Source organism: Pleuronectes platessa, chromosome 19 (genome assembly GCF_947347685.1).
Source record: "Pleuronectes platessa chromosome 19, fPlePla1.1, whole genome shotgun sequence".
Lineage (NCBI taxonomy): Eukaryota > Metazoa > Chordata > Actinopteri > Pleuronectiformes > Pleuronectidae > Pleuronectes > Pleuronectes platessa.
In genome coordinates, this window is record NC_070644.1 from 5,172,348 (window position 1) to 5,187,716 (window position 15,369).

A 15,369-nucleotide genomic window follows, 5' to 3' on the forward strand; every position below is an offset into this window, starting at 1 on the left:
AGCCCCCCCCCCCCCTGCCCAGAGCGGCTTAACAACCAGCATAAGTATTATTACAGCAGCCACTAAACCACTCAGTAATTCTGCAGCCTCAGCACACTCTTCTGTTTTCCACACTCTTTCTCCCCTCCATCTTTGTGGTTTTACTTCATTAGAGGCTTGAAAAGGGAAGTAAATCTGCAGGCTAATCTCTACTGTCTCTGAGCCTTCATAGAGCTGTGTGAACACATGCCTGGTCGGGGTCAACAGGTCACAGTCCTGCTTGATTAACGGCCCAGCAGGAGGGAGTGACATACTGCTCATTAAGGTGGTTTCTGAACAAATGCATGTAATGACATTAAAGTACAGTCTGAGAATGGATGGATATTTTCTAGCTACAGATACAAACAACCTATCCAACTACAAAAATAGACTCAATTATTAAGTCGGCATTATTTATATGTTACCCAGACCTCATGGATAATCAAATTACTAGTTTTAGTAGGAGTGAATGTCATTTTTTGTGTTTTTAATTAAAGAAATCTCAAAACTAGGAAAACCAGGGATGACATTTCAGAGATTAAGTTATTTTACCATATAATACTGTTACAAATGCATTGACATCAGTGTGTCTATTTTATATAATGAAGCCTGCCGAAATGTGGTTAGTCTTTTAACTTTACCCCATTCATCATATTTTTTTTTACCAAACCATGATTCCAAAATCCAAAATATCATTCAAGCTATTGCAGCACAGCAGCTGCCACTTTCTGACTGTTGCTGTTTAATTTTTTTGGGCCTTTGTTTCCATTTTGGCAAACATGCAGCATTAACAGATGCCAAATTAGCTTCAAGCAGTTTGTGTTTGCAGATGTACAGACAACTGTCACTGTAATAATTAGACGTAAAAGGATATCTTGAAAACCTGCTGATTATCAAATAAGTTGTGATGATTTGTTTTTTAAGGAAATTTACGGAAGTTTTTTTGCAGTGAACACCAGTACTATCCCTTGATCGGTGATCAAAAACAAATTTACATCATGTGTTTTCATGTTTGACTTTGTGTTGACTCTGGGAAGAAGTAGTGCTACTATAGACTCAAACTGTGGCCAAAGTCTGACAAAGTCTGTGTCTTGTGAGCAGCGATGTTACTGAGTGATGACTGGACACATGTTGTCCATATCTCTGCCACTGTGTCTGTCTTAGACTCGCTGTCATTCCTCCTCTGCTGTGCTGCGAGTACTTTCCCTTCTCTGAGATGCGTTGCTCACACAACATGCTTATCCAGCATTGTGTCACTAACCAGCACGACTGACTGCGTGGGCGTGTTAATGACTGTGTATTATGATGGAATTTGGATTCTTGGGCGGGTGCTGATCTAAGTTTAGAAATTTAACACAATGAACAAAACGCATGTAGAACTTTCCCCTTAGAGTCTGGTGATATCCTATGCATACAAAATCTTGTTATTGTCTATGAATCTCCAACAATGAATTGATCTTACTAAGAAGGATCACGTGTGTGTGTGTCCAAAGCTTGATATATGTTACTCCTCTGTGCCAGAGCTCCATTGTTTTCCAAAAACTATTAAAAACAGATTAGTGGGCCACGCTGTTGCTACATGCTTTATGGGTCTTCCTCAGAATCTGAACTCTGCTCGATGCCCAAGTTTCAAGATTTACCACCTGCTCCCCTCAGGCCGATCCAACGACTGAAAACAAAGCTGTATGCAAATTAATCCGTGATGCCGGCAGAGACGGGTGGTTGCTCCCAAACTGATGAGTCAGGGAATCATGAGGGAGACTCTCGTTTTGGGACTCAGGACGCAGGATTCTGAAATTTGCATGCAGTTTGCATCTTACTTGATGAGGCAAAGTAAAGCTGGGGAAACAAAGAGAGCAGCCGCTGAGTATCAGTTGGTTGCTGTGGAATTACAGCCTGTTCTGGGTTTATCTGTGAGTGCACGTGACACCAAATGAACTGGAGTTTAGGTTAAGTTGTCGATTAGAGGGGTTCAGACTGTGGACTGAATGTACCAAAATATCTTTGTATCAGGAGTTCATGAAGTGTTTCATAGCTGTGGTAAATGTCAACCCTTTCAGGTTCACCGAGGCTACACAGTCTATCGTTAATTAGGGCTACAATTAATAGTTATTTTCAGTATTGGATCGTCTTCCGATTATTTTCTCTTTTAAATAGTTAATCAATTAATCTTTTGGTCTATAAAATGTCAAATTGAGGTGAAAAATGTCAATCACAATTTCTTAAAACTCAATATCACATCATCAAATTAACTCAACATTTCAGAAGATGAAAGAAATTCAGCTTTAAATGTATAGAAATTGAAAATTGTCCCACATGAGACTTCTCAGAGGACAAGGTAACGTCTAAAACAACTTGTTTTGTAAGACCAACTGATGAAAACTAAAAAAAGAAAAAAAGCAGCATGTCATTAAGAATACAAGATTGGCAGCTACTGAATATTGTGGAGTTTTGCTTTAAAAATATATCAATTATCAAAATAGCTACATGTTTGATGAAGTGATCAGTTTCTTGTCTGAGCTTTGCAGCTCTACGGTGATAATTCTGCTGTGTCTTCCTGCAGAGAGGAAGCTTTCCGCTCGACTCAGTTTCAGACATCTCACTTTAACTGAATCAGTCAATGACCCGGCAGATGGACGGATGAATGAATGAACACCTGAATGAGTCATCAACAAAGGGTGTCAGGTATTTTGGTGAATGGTGCATTGTGGGACAGTCCTATTGCATGTCGGTGCGCCGCAGCACCGGTGTCCTGTTGCCTGGAGGGTCTGAGTTCTGTCATGAATAAAAAATGTGGTTTCTCTGTGCAAGTCAGTTTGTAACACAGTGAGCTCCAGTTACTGTTTCAACTCCATTATTACATGGCAGCGGTCGCCATGGTGATCACGTGTGCTATTTTAACATACCCAGGGTGACTTTTTGTTATCAGGCTTCACTGAACCTAACATTGGTCATCCTGGTTAAACTGTTCAACGACGCTGGTTGTCGACTGTCTCAGTTAACTCTACTACGAGCGCATTCATGTGGAAGAGGCAGCAACATCGTCTGAACCCTGAATCAAGTGTGTAATACGATATGAGAACAAACACTGATATCTGCTGGTAAGTTTGATTACAGACTAAAGGGACATTCAACATGGTGAAATCATCATATGATTAGAGTAAAAAGAAACGCATCTTATTAAGTTAAACTAAACTGTTACGAGCTTGTGATACAGAAGTTATGCAGGATAGACCACTAGTACTTTTTCATCCAGTTCCATGAATCACTCCCTGGGAAATCTTAGAAAATATCAACAAACATCTGCAATGTTGAACAAAAGGAGAACTCCCCTTTGTCTGGAGTCATGCCAAAGTGTAATGGGTTCTTTCTTGGCCCATGTGCCGTCCTTCTACCAAGTTTCCTGAAAAACCATTCAATTGTTTCTGTGTAATCCTGCTGACAAGCAAATAAACAAATGGACGGGTGAAAAACATCACCTCCTTGGCAGAGGTACAAAGCAGAAGAAAGCAAGAAGAGAATAATTATCTGGGATAAGATCAGTCTGACTGAGATGTTCATTTATACTCAGTGTGTGCATCATCTTTCTAATAAAAGACATCAGCGGGTTTAGTTTTTATTTCAAATTATCATCACAAAGTCTCAGGCGTTCTTTCGAGAATCAAAGAATCTTTGTTCATTGAAATCATTATGATTTCATTTAGTGTAATGAACTCTCCCTCAGTTTGTAAGAAGCTTTGTTTAAAAAAAACAAGGTGGACACATTGAAAGAAAAAGTTATCAAAAAAGACAAATATCTGCTGCTCCTTTTTATTTGTCACTTTATTGTAAACTCTTTTCTCGCTGTCAGGATCCTGTAGATCGATGACTCTGGTTTTCCACTGATCTAAATGGTCACCATGCGCTGTGTCTTGAAGTTAACCTGCTCTGGAGCACGTAAACTGTTCAGCATACGTTACAATGGTGATTTACATTGGTAAGAAGTGCAACAGCTTTGTAGGAATGAAAACCCTGAGTTAAAACCCGTATTTATCTGGCTAATCACAAATCCTGCTTCGTACAGGCCCCGGCAGTGTACGTTCAGCTATGAAGAAAATGTGAGGCCTTGTATCACAAGCAGTCTTTCAGACATGCACTGAGCTCCAGATAATCTCCCGACATTCTCCAGAGGGACCGTATAGCTGTTTTTAGACCTGTCCTGTGGAGGAACTCTGAAGAATTGGGTCCACACTTTCCCTACAGTCCTCCTCTCACACATGCACAGCACAGCAGAAGATTCTCCACTAAGACGCGTTCACAACAGCAAAAAGTATTCAGGTGAGGGATGGTGCAGCAGACAAAGGCGGGATGCAACGTATAATTCCACTGCAGAGATCACATGATTTAGTTCACAGTACATCGTAGGCTACTCTCACTACAACCCTATTGACCTCCTCATCTGTGACTTCTACTACATTCACGGAGGTGCTTTCAAAAAATGTCCATCTCAGTTTTGAGTCTATCGCTCATCAACCCCCCCCCCCCGCTTGCGGAGAATCCAGTGGGCATCCCCTGCTGTGTGTTCATATCGACCGAGTGGGTGTGAGGACGCTTCTAACACTCGATGCATGCAAAACAAAAAAGACTACAAATATCTTACAAAAGGCTATGTGCCATACACGTAGAAAACACAGAAGAAGATGTCGGGAGAGCTTTTGGTGATGAGGTGTGCTGTAAACAAATACACACGTGATCTCTGCAGCAGAATGAATGTGTTACATCCTGCCTCTGCCTGCTGCACCACCCCTCACGTGAACGCTCCAGAGATTTCTGTGTTAGCGAAGAATCTCCTGCTGAGTTGTGCGAAAAGTAAAACTCCCGGATAAAGTCTGAACCCAATTCTGCGGATTCTTTTTAAAACTCTGATACAAGTATAGAGTTGAACCTTTCCATTTTTTGTCAACAAACCTCATTAAAAACCAAAGCCATCAAAGTGTTTTACTTTCCGACTCCTCTTCTCTGTCTGTGGCTCTCACTCCCCTGTCCACTGAATCCTACTAAATAATTAAAAAGTTAATAAGAAATGGTTAAAACTAACATGGTTTTATTTCTTAAAAAGACACAATCATTTCCTTTAACAGATGGGCACTATTGTTTTCAGGAAACAATGCTCAAAACAAGGAAATGTTGCATCTATTTCTGCAGTGGATTAATACTCACTTGGTGCAGTGATTAGTTCCACGAGCAGGATGTTATTTTCAGACTCAAGAAAAAGCACAGTGCCAATGTAACCAAGTGTTTATAGATGTTGGAGAACAATGGAGCTCGATGGAACAAGCCGTAGCTATGCGTCAATGGTTTTAACTTGCATCAAGTTATTGGACAACAAGAAAAATGGAGATTATTTGAAATGGTTCTCACCATCGTTTCTATTTTCAGCTCTGTAGACTCATGGCAGTCGGCTGTTGCAGCTGCCTGATAAACACTGCCTAGTATCTAAAACTGTGTTACTCACAAAAAGGCTTTTACAGGCTATTTTAACCAAATGAGATAAGGGCCACCATGACGGTGTCCGTGCTGTAATCCCAGCACTTTACCACGGGAACTTGTGTCACTTCTATTCTCAGTGAGTCTGTCACGTCTGTGTTTTGTCACCGGCAGCTGTTAAGCAGAGGTGCTGAAGGAAGTCATTCAATCACTTCTTCAATGCTGCCTCGCGATGAGGAGTCAATAAACAAGCTGCCGGAAAACCTGAAAACACATGTGATGCTTTATTATCCCAAACATTAAGAAAACATGAGGATTCTCCAGTTACCACGCAGATCGGTGTCTCAGCTAAAATACACTTTGAACATGTAGTGTTGTCAGTGACACTTCTCCCTCCTGAGTCTGTCTCACACACTGTATGTTAATGAGCAATAATGAATTAATGGTGTTTACATTGTGCGGGTCAGGATCAGGTCAGGTTACCAGGTGCCATCAGGAGGCTGCAGCCGAGAGGGAAAGTGACTGACTAGAGACGATAGAGTTCTAAAGATGTTTCTCCATCGTGTCCTTCTGCCTTTAAGAAAGTGACTCACTCACCAGCTTCTTTATCTGTGTCTCCCTGAAAGGTATTCTGCTTAGCAACTAGCTGCGTAGACAATTAGGATAATTACATGTATTTCCAGCCACTGTGTAATGTAAAGTGTGAAGTGTCATGTTCCAACTAGCTTTAGGCTACTAAACTTTTACAGGAGATTTATATTGCCGGAAAAACTGCTTTGTTTTAAACCAGTGAATCAGACTATCTATTGCCGACATGTCAGCAGGGACGAAGGGAACAACAACAAAATGCAAAGAGGATAAATATACGAAGGGTTGGGTCAGATCACTTTGGTTACCGTATACAAATGACATGGCACTTTTTCTAATGAATGATATAATCCACTGAATAACAATATCATTTAAATCCGCATAATATTTTATATAGAAGTGCATGTAGCTGCAAAATTTATTCCACAAATCTTCTCAACATCTCAAAAACATTCTCAATGCACCTGATAGAACGTGTTTTACATATTCAGCATTCGTATGTTGGCAAACAAGTTAAACCGTCTGCCATTATTATTCTTATTACTGTGGCGGACACAATAATCTGATGCGTATGGGAGCAAATAAGATCCTAATCGAAATAAATCTCACAGATCAGCACTCTGGGGACAATTTAACAGGATTAAGCAAAAGAAAAGTGTAAAACCCAGGGTAAGCCTATTCCCTATTTCAAGAGAGGTCGCTGAGAAGGAAACTCAGCTCCATGTGTTTCTTCAGAGTTGAAGTTGAGGTGTTTTCACCAGATTTTATTTTACTTTCACAAACGACATCGGATGTAGACGTTCTCATGTTTTACATTTTTAAGTTGAAGATGAGGGGACACTGCGGTTCCTTCAACCCTCTATCTTACCTCAACACTGCTTATTTTTTTCCCCTCCCTGCTACAGACTGGAACACTTCTCTGTTATACCCAGTACAGCAGACATACTTTTCATTAGTTACCAGCAAAAATTACCATATGGTAAAGACTTAATCAAAATGTATCCTCTTGTAATCCTTGACTCTGCGTCTATAATGTCACCGTATTCTTACAAATGGAAACTGGGCTGATAATAGTTACTTATTTTTCGTTAAACTAATGATGTTTAAATGTAATCTGTTACTACCCACCCCTGGTTATACAACAGATGTTTCAAATGCGTCGTAGTGTCAAGACGACGACTCATCTGCTTGTTGCTCTGTGGCTGTGAAGTGTTGGGCCTCTTGTTCGATGGGTTCACATGTGGGTGCAGCTCTTTCACTGCTCTACGTTACTGTACTTACAGCAATATGAGCAGTGAACATATCTGAACAGTGAGATCATAGCTCAAAGGGACTCCGGTTCAATTTCTACTTTAATATAAAACCTTTTGCTCTTGCCTGCTCTCTTTTTGTTTTCTTTCTGGTCTCTGACGTAATCTCTCCTCCCCCTCTCGCTCACTGTTTCACCCCTTTTAAAAAGACCCCTCCCTGTTCTTGTCCCTCACGTGCAGACACACACTCACACACACACACACACACACACTCCCTGGACAGAGAAGTGGGTATGCTGGCGAACATAAATCAAGTCCTTTGAGGTTTGCTGGCGATTACCACATCGTTGTTTATTTTTGAGGACCTGCACACATCTGTTTAACATTGAGATATTAATGTATGACTGTGTGTGCAGGAGGCCCTCAGCTAAGCTGTGCAAATTTTGTTCCTGAAGGTTGTGTGTTTTAGTGAACTCCCAGGACAGAACTCCACGTGGCACTGTTTTTTTCCCCGTTTCTCACTCTTTTCACACGGCCTGAACCGAGCCAGCTGTGAGGAGCCAGATTCTGTTTGACCCAGTTGTGCCTCATAACCTCAACTCCTTCCAGCGTGCATTCGGTTTTCTTTTGTTTTGTTATCACAGATTTTTTTTAATGTTTTAAATATTTTATGCCAGCCCAGTAGGACACTAGGTTAGTGTGACTCCTGACGTAAACAAGCACAGGCAAGTTACAGTAATAATTCGCTTGTAGCACCATCTGCTGCAGGGTGCTGGTATTACAGAGCAACTGTAGTCAGCGATCTGGACCAGTAGGTTCTCAAATTGAGGTGAGCTGTGGCGGGAGAGAGGGGGTCATGGGCTTGATGTGTTTTTTTTTTTGTAATCCGGAAGATACTGTGACACAATAGAGGCAACTGAGCTACTTTAAAACTATCAGAGTGTGATTTGTGAATATTGATTCAGAGTAAAAACTGGGTTAAAGGAAGTACTGAAATATTTTAGTATGGTAATAATAAATTGACAGCTATGTACTCAGAGTAATAATGTAGACATAACAGATTCACTTTTTATACTTGAGTGAAAGAAAATAGGTACTTGCATTTGAATGTGACATCTATTGCACTTCTGTTTGCCTGGGAGAGGGATCCCTCACATGTGGCTCTCTCTGAGGTTTGTACGTTCTTTTTACCCTGTTAAAAGTTTTATTTGGTAGTTTTTCCTTAACCTTGTTAAAGCCCTATGAGACAAATTGTGATTTGTGAATATGGGCTATACAAATAAAATTTGATTGATTGAATGTTTTAAGTAAAAGTGAATCCTATACCCTAATGCAACGGCCTACAGCGTCAACTGTACCTATTGTATATTGTGTTTAAAAAAAAAATACATATATATATATATACACAGACTCTGACGTTAATAAGGAATACTACCAATGATGCCACAGAAAACCCTTTGTATCGTCATATTAAATCATTGGTCACATGGTGGTCTCTTCGCAATCCATATCTGGTGTTTTTCAGCAGGGATGCTGCAGGAAATGCAGTATAATGTTTCCTGCCCGCTGTGAGTGGATCAATGGACCAATTTCGCTCTCATTGATTGAAAAATAACCGCTCCAGCCCTGTCCAGCTCTTCTCGTTCAACCGCCGGTCTCCTGGTACCTCCTCCATGCTCTTGAGACTGTGCTGGGAGACACAGCAAACCTCACGTATGGATGTGTAATGCTGGAGGAGCTGGACTACCTGTGCAACCTGATCGGGCTGCAGGTGCCGCCTCATGCTACCAGTAGTGACAAGGACACTAGCAGAACACAAAAATAAAAAAAAATATTCAGGAAGGATGAGGAGAGAGACTGTCTGTAGCCACCACATGTAAAACCATTTCCTTTTTGTGAGCGGTCTTGCTTTTGCGTCCATTGCACCTGTTGTCACATTCATTTGCCCCAAAGCAGGTGACATTGTTTCAGTGTGATGTCTTTCCCTTCATTTTTGAGAGCAATGTATGTTCATGCACTGCTATTTTCTATTTCAAGGACTAAATGAAACAGTACTTGTGGTATGTGCAGCAGTTTGGGCATCCCACCAAGTCAGTACTTAGTAAACCCCAAGTTTGGCACTGTGTTTCAGATCTACACACAGATTTTCACTGATGTTCAGATCAGGTGACCGTTGCAGCTCCAAAAGCTTCAGCTGGTGTTTCTTCAAGTGGTTTAGGTGAATTTTGAGATCTGTTTTGGATCATTGTCGTGTTCTAGGACTCGGCCTCTTTTCAGTTACACTTTCTTGACGGATACAGGAGATTCACATTCAGGATTTGTAGATATTTAGTGGAATCAATGTTTCCCTCATATCTGTATAATGTTCCCTGTTCTGCTTGTTGCAACACAACCCAAAAGCAAAATATTTTCACCTTGATGCTTAACAGACTTTTGCACTTACCACATGTTAACTTTTTTTCCACATTTTTTAAGTCAAGTGAATTAACTTGTTTCTGCTCTTTGTAATATAGTTTAGCCAAAACATTTGCAATACAAGTGTATTTTTAGATTCAGTGTGACATTAAGGATATAATTATCTAAAGTGTCCATTAAGATCCCTTAATTTGTTTTGACATGGATGGAAAAGAGATGCTGAAGAGTTTCAGAACTGGCCCAAGAGTTAATCATCATGTTTTTAACTTTTCTTCAGTTCCTAAGTAATCTAGTGATGGTTCTATGTGCATCCATGAGCACACTGCAAACAAGTTGACTTTAAGTGGTGCCAGTTGTCCAAAATAACAAATAAGTAAATAGAAGACAACAGAAACTGGGCTCATATCTGCAGCTAACCCAATGAATCCATAACAACAATATAATCTGTTTGTATCCCCCAAAACTGAGGGTATGAGTATCTACCAAAGAGAAGACAAAGAATAATGGGTGTGAAAAATACATTAAATATAAAGTTTTGTCATGTTTCACACCACGTAGATAGAGTATAGTTTATTTTTTCATGTAGACTGTATAATATGGGGGCACAGTTGTCTTGATCTTGTCTGAGGGTGTCTCACAGTGCATGTCAGATTTTGAAAACCTGTGTTCTATACCATTGGCTGTAGATAAAGACATTTATACTTTCTGAACTTTGTTGCCCCTGCTGACTGTTCTTTTGACCTGTTTTAACACCATCAGATCTCTCTGGAGACGGAGCGGCTGGGTCCTCGGCGTGTGGAAGGCCTGAGGAGGGAGGATGAGGAGTGGCAGAGGAAGGCCCAGGCCGCCGTGCTCTCCATACAGGACCTGACCGTCAAGTTCTTCGAAACCACGACTCGATCCCAGAAAGGTAAACACAGAAAGGGCAGATTTCAAACCGACGTTTTAAAACAACCTTCCCTGTACAGGACCCTCATCTCTGACCTCTCACATGCCAGTGTTCTCCCAACCCTGCTCCAAAAGTATTTTAATCCACAAACTGTCTCAGCTATGCAAAGAAACAACTGAATGCTGTTTAGCCAAGGAATGGGTTTCAAGTAACTCAGAGTTATTGTTGTGTTCATCCACTCAGTCAACAATTATGTTCTCGACTATTTTCATGATTCGCAAAAAAAACGTTTAGGCTTTGAAGCATTAGAAAATAGTAAAAAAAAATGTCCAAGGTGATTGTTCAAATGTCATCTTGTGTGTGACCAACAATCTAAAACTCAAAGACATTCACTGTAAAACAAATAAATAGAAACAAGTCGAAACTCAAGTATGTCGAGCTATGGTCAAAATATTTGCCAAATTTGTTTCCCTTGATCCACAATCCTTTGAATCTGTGTTGCAGCTCTGTTTGAGCGGATGCGTGCTGACCAGAAGAAGTTTGGCAAGTCGGCGTGGGCAGCAGCAGTTGAACGCATGGAGCGTCTGCAGTACAATTTCTCTGGAGAAACTCTGCAGCTGATGAGGGCCAAAGAAATCTGCCTGGAGCAGAGGAAACACGGCCTGAAGGAGGAGGTAAGGTGTCAGTCATGTAGACCAAGTTGTGTGTGTCAGTGTCAGATTGTGAAGTTTAAATGGGTTGGTTTTTAAAGAGGTGGCAATGCTCAGTAAGTTAGTAGCCCAACCCAAAAGCCCTAATGACACCACTGAGAGATGAGGACATATGAATAAAACAGCCTGATATTAGTCATGTTGGAAGAATGACCTCACGGCTCAGACATCCTGTGATGGAGTCCATAACATCCTGGTCTACACCAGTGGGAATGACTCAATGGGAATGACCGCCAGTGTCAAAACATTTCTTTAAAATACTCCCCAACTCCAGTTAACCTTTTCTAAACTACTGTGGCGGAGCTCAGCACTTAGAGAGAACAGCAAAGGTGCCTCAAGTTCTTTATCCACTGAGCCACTTCTATTAAAACAATTGCACATCAGGTAGAGTCGCAAAGCACTTTGGAAAATCTGCTAAATCTGCAGCATGTGCTTTTTACTCCTGTGGAAGTGTAACATGATCATGTGGCTGTGACTCCAGATGCAGGGTCTGCAAGGTGGGGAGGACGCCATGCTGCGTCTGGACCAGCTGGAGGCGCTGTACTACGAGTTGCAGATGCAGCTGTATGACATCCAGGCGGAGGTGCTGCGCTGTGAAGAGCTGCTGCTCACCTCTCAGCTGCAGAGTCTGCGCAGGCAGATGACAGGTGAGCACCTGCGTGTTCTGAGTTCAGATGCTTTCTGTCTGTGTAGGCAAAAATAATCAATCTGATGGACATAGTGGGGTGTAGCATGCTGGTGCCTTTATTCATGTTCATATATTAGTATATTATAAAGTGCTATTTTTAGTTTTTCGACAAACCAAAAGTCATGTAACCAAGCAAAGCAGAAAATAACTCTCACCCTTTAAGAGATATTTTTGTATATTTGCTTAAAAATTTACTGATTATCATCATCAACCAAATCTACTTGCTGAATAATTTTCTATAAATAAACGTTTTCCATTGCTCTAGTTTCTGGTCTGTTTTGAAATCATGCTGCAGCATCAAATGAATCATTAATTTGACTTCTACACTCCTTCTGATAAAGACACAAATCAAATTATTTATTAATAATATAACTTTTTTTACCAGTACACATCTCGAAGCTTATAAACAGGTAATTGTTTGGTCACAGGTCACAGCAGCATTTTGAACTAACCACCTGTACACGGCAGCGTTTTGACGAATCTCTTCTCATGTTGCACCAGAGCGTCAGGATGAGGTTGTGTACTACGATGCCTTTGAGAGCCCCGACGCCATGAAGGGAGTGGAAGACCCCGCATCGCCGCCCTCCCCCCTCAGGGACGAAGACCTGAGCGTCCTGCAGCAGAGGACGCGGCAGCTCGAGGCTCGCCGGGGTCGCATCACCACCAAGAAACTCTACCTCAAAAACAAGAAGGTCAGCGCTGACGACTGACGATGATGTCGGGTTTTGTTTCGGGGATATCTGGAGAAAGTGCAGCTGTTTTTATGATCTGTGTTTTATTTATTTTTCCATTCATAGGAAATCTGTATAGTCAATCACAACCAGAAGATACAGCAGCGAGGCCAAGGTGACCCGGCTGACAGCAGTTCCCCTCAGCCACTGAAACAGGTAAACCTCAGAAGATTCATCATGGAACACACAATACATGAGCCTCTACATATTTACTGCATTGTGAAACAGAAGGGTGCTTTGTACCAGAGGGTTGACAACTGGCAGGAAGCAGGAAGTGTTTGGTTCTGGGATGAACAAGATGAAAACTGTGTCTGTGGCCCGACCTTTGTTTTTTTGCTATGACTCTATGGAAGGTTCTGTTTTATTAAAAGCTACAGGAGAGAGAGGTTTGATGGAGATCGATCATGGGCAGAAATTCTTTCACATGTTTACAGTGAAGTGGGCTATTGAGTGGATCATGGGATAGGATCCATGTCTGGTTGTTTTAGAAATGCGATGCCCAGAGTTTTTGTCAAAAGTTGACAAAAAATGTGACACAACCGTCCTTGGTCAAGTAGTGCTGTTGTTTTGGGAGTCAAATACAATTAGAATATTAAAAAAAACAATACTTTTGTATGTTGGTTCTTTGATGTATGTGTTTGCTCTATTTTCATAAATATTGGATATTGCAATGCAAATGTTTATTGGTAACCTAATGTCGGTGTTCCCTCTAGTGGACAGAACTTATAACAACCACATACATAAGGTGGTAAATAATCACAATTATTTTTATTTAAATATCTGTATATATTATATATTTCAATTCATGTTATGATTTAGCAATTGATCATTTTAGTTGTTGTTGTCATTGAGTATCTTGTGAGCCAATAGGCTGTCAGCACAGAGTCATGTAAAAAGGAAAGTCCTGCTCAATGTTTCCAGGGTATTCATTTATTTTCTCTAATAGGTTCATGGACAAATAATTTATTATGAGCATTAATAATCCACACTGCCACTAGACCCCGTATATCATTAAAAGTGATGAACAGGAAGTAAAGTGAGGGAAAAGGTTGGGCCCTTGCTTTGTCGACGTCACTGGGGGTTTGTTGATGTGTTTTTAATGAGGAACAGCTCACACACAGGGAATAGGACACAAGCACAACTCAAACCTGTTTGAACTGTTTTGCTTTCAGACTGATATTCAAAACCCTTGTGTGCTGATGTACAGGTGTAGCTGAAGAATTTGCATGAATATAAAAAAATCATTTTTCCAGTTGTCCATGTCCAGGTAGTTTTGTCCATAGTAGTGTTGGTCTGATAACTTCCACGCCAGCAAAATCAAACCACACTAAACAGGAAAACACCAGTTATTTTGTGTGTGAAAGACGCCTATAATAAACAAATCAATCAATCAAGCAACTACTTTAAGAACTAGAGGGCGTATATCTGCACCGAGGCCCAACAGTCCCTTGATGAAGCCACATTTAAATTCACTAGATCTCAAGATTCTTATGTGGATCTGCACTAAATTGATCTCTCATAAATATCAGTCCTTTAAACGTGACTTTTTCCATCAAGATCACTGAATTATTTTCTGAGAAACAACAGAAATGTAAAAAAAAAAATGCAATGTCAAAGAAAGTGGGGCGTTAATCTAGGATTCTTTCCTGACCTATACCACATCCCTCCACTAAGTGTTGTGTAATCCGTCCTGTAGTTTTTGTTTAATCCTTCTAACTTTCACACAAGCAAAAAAAACAAACAGACGGAAACATAACCTCACTGATGGAGCTATTTAATAACCCCTCCTGAACCCTAAAACAATCTACTGTTTCCTGTCAAGGGAGGAGAATATGAAGCAGACGAGGAAGCCAAACAGAATGCCCGGGTGAGTCAGGACCGGCAGAGGACGCTGGACCGACTGCGAAGCCTCAATCAGGTGAGAACACTCCGCAGTGTGATGTCCGACTCAAGCAGCCTCCTCTGAGCTGTCATCACCGTTCACTCTGTCTGTTCCCCACACAGCGTTACCCGGGCCAGGTGACTCTGAAGTCCAGCCGGCTGCGTCTGGGTCACAGTCGGAGGAGGGGGGGCCAGCAGCCGGACACGCAGGCAGCCGGCGTTCAGACCGACTGCCTCTCCGACCTCCCCCGGCTCTCCGCTCCCCCGACGCCCGACGCCTGCGGCTGCGACACCGTGTCTCTGCCGACGGTTGACCTCGGGAGCCTGGCCTCTTCGCTTCCCTTCCTCTCGCTGCCTCCCCTGTCAGCGGGTCCTCCACCACCTCCTCCTCCTCCCCCACCTCCCCCTCCACCACCTCCTCCCTCGGAGCAGCAGCAGGGCGAGGACGGGCACTGGAACCCTGCAGCAGGCAGTCCGGTGCCGCGACAAGAGTCCGAACCCTCCTCGCTGCCCCTGGCTCCGTTCTCCCCTCGATTCTTTGACAGCAGCCAGCTGCTGAACGCGAGGACCAAGCTGAAGAAGACGGCCTCGCTGGACTCCTCACAGTGGAGGAGAGGTGAGGACGCAACTCGCAATCCTGACTTTTATGAAACAAAGATATTGTGTTTTGTTTAAACTAATATTGGCAGGGACAGCCTCAGAAGGTTTGTCAAATATTTACCAAGTAGCTGAT

The 15,369-nt window shown here is 41.8% G+C and overlaps 1 protein-coding gene across 1 annotated transcript in view; it reads left to right on the plus strand.

The window, feature by feature from the left end:
• The window catches only part of jmy (junction mediating and regulatory protein, p53 cofactor), a 29,305-nt gene that overhangs the window by 9,538 nt on the left and 4,398 nt on the right, over nucleotides 1–15,369 (plus strand). Inside the window, exons 3-9 of the mRNA XM_053411330.1 lie at nucleotides 10,497–10,647; nucleotides 11,131–11,300; nucleotides 11,818–11,983; nucleotides 12,526–12,716; nucleotides 12,822–12,911; nucleotides 14,578–14,673; nucleotides 14,760–15,252. Coding sequence (XP_053267305.1) covers nucleotides 10,497–10,647; nucleotides 11,131–11,300; nucleotides 11,818–11,983; nucleotides 12,526–12,716; nucleotides 12,822–12,911; nucleotides 14,578–14,673; nucleotides 14,760–15,252 — 1,357 coding nt within the window. The remainder of the gene's footprint in view (nucleotides 1–10,496; nucleotides 10,648–11,130; nucleotides 11,301–11,817; nucleotides 11,984–12,525; nucleotides 12,717–12,821; nucleotides 12,912–14,577; nucleotides 14,674–14,759; nucleotides 15,253–15,369) is intronic.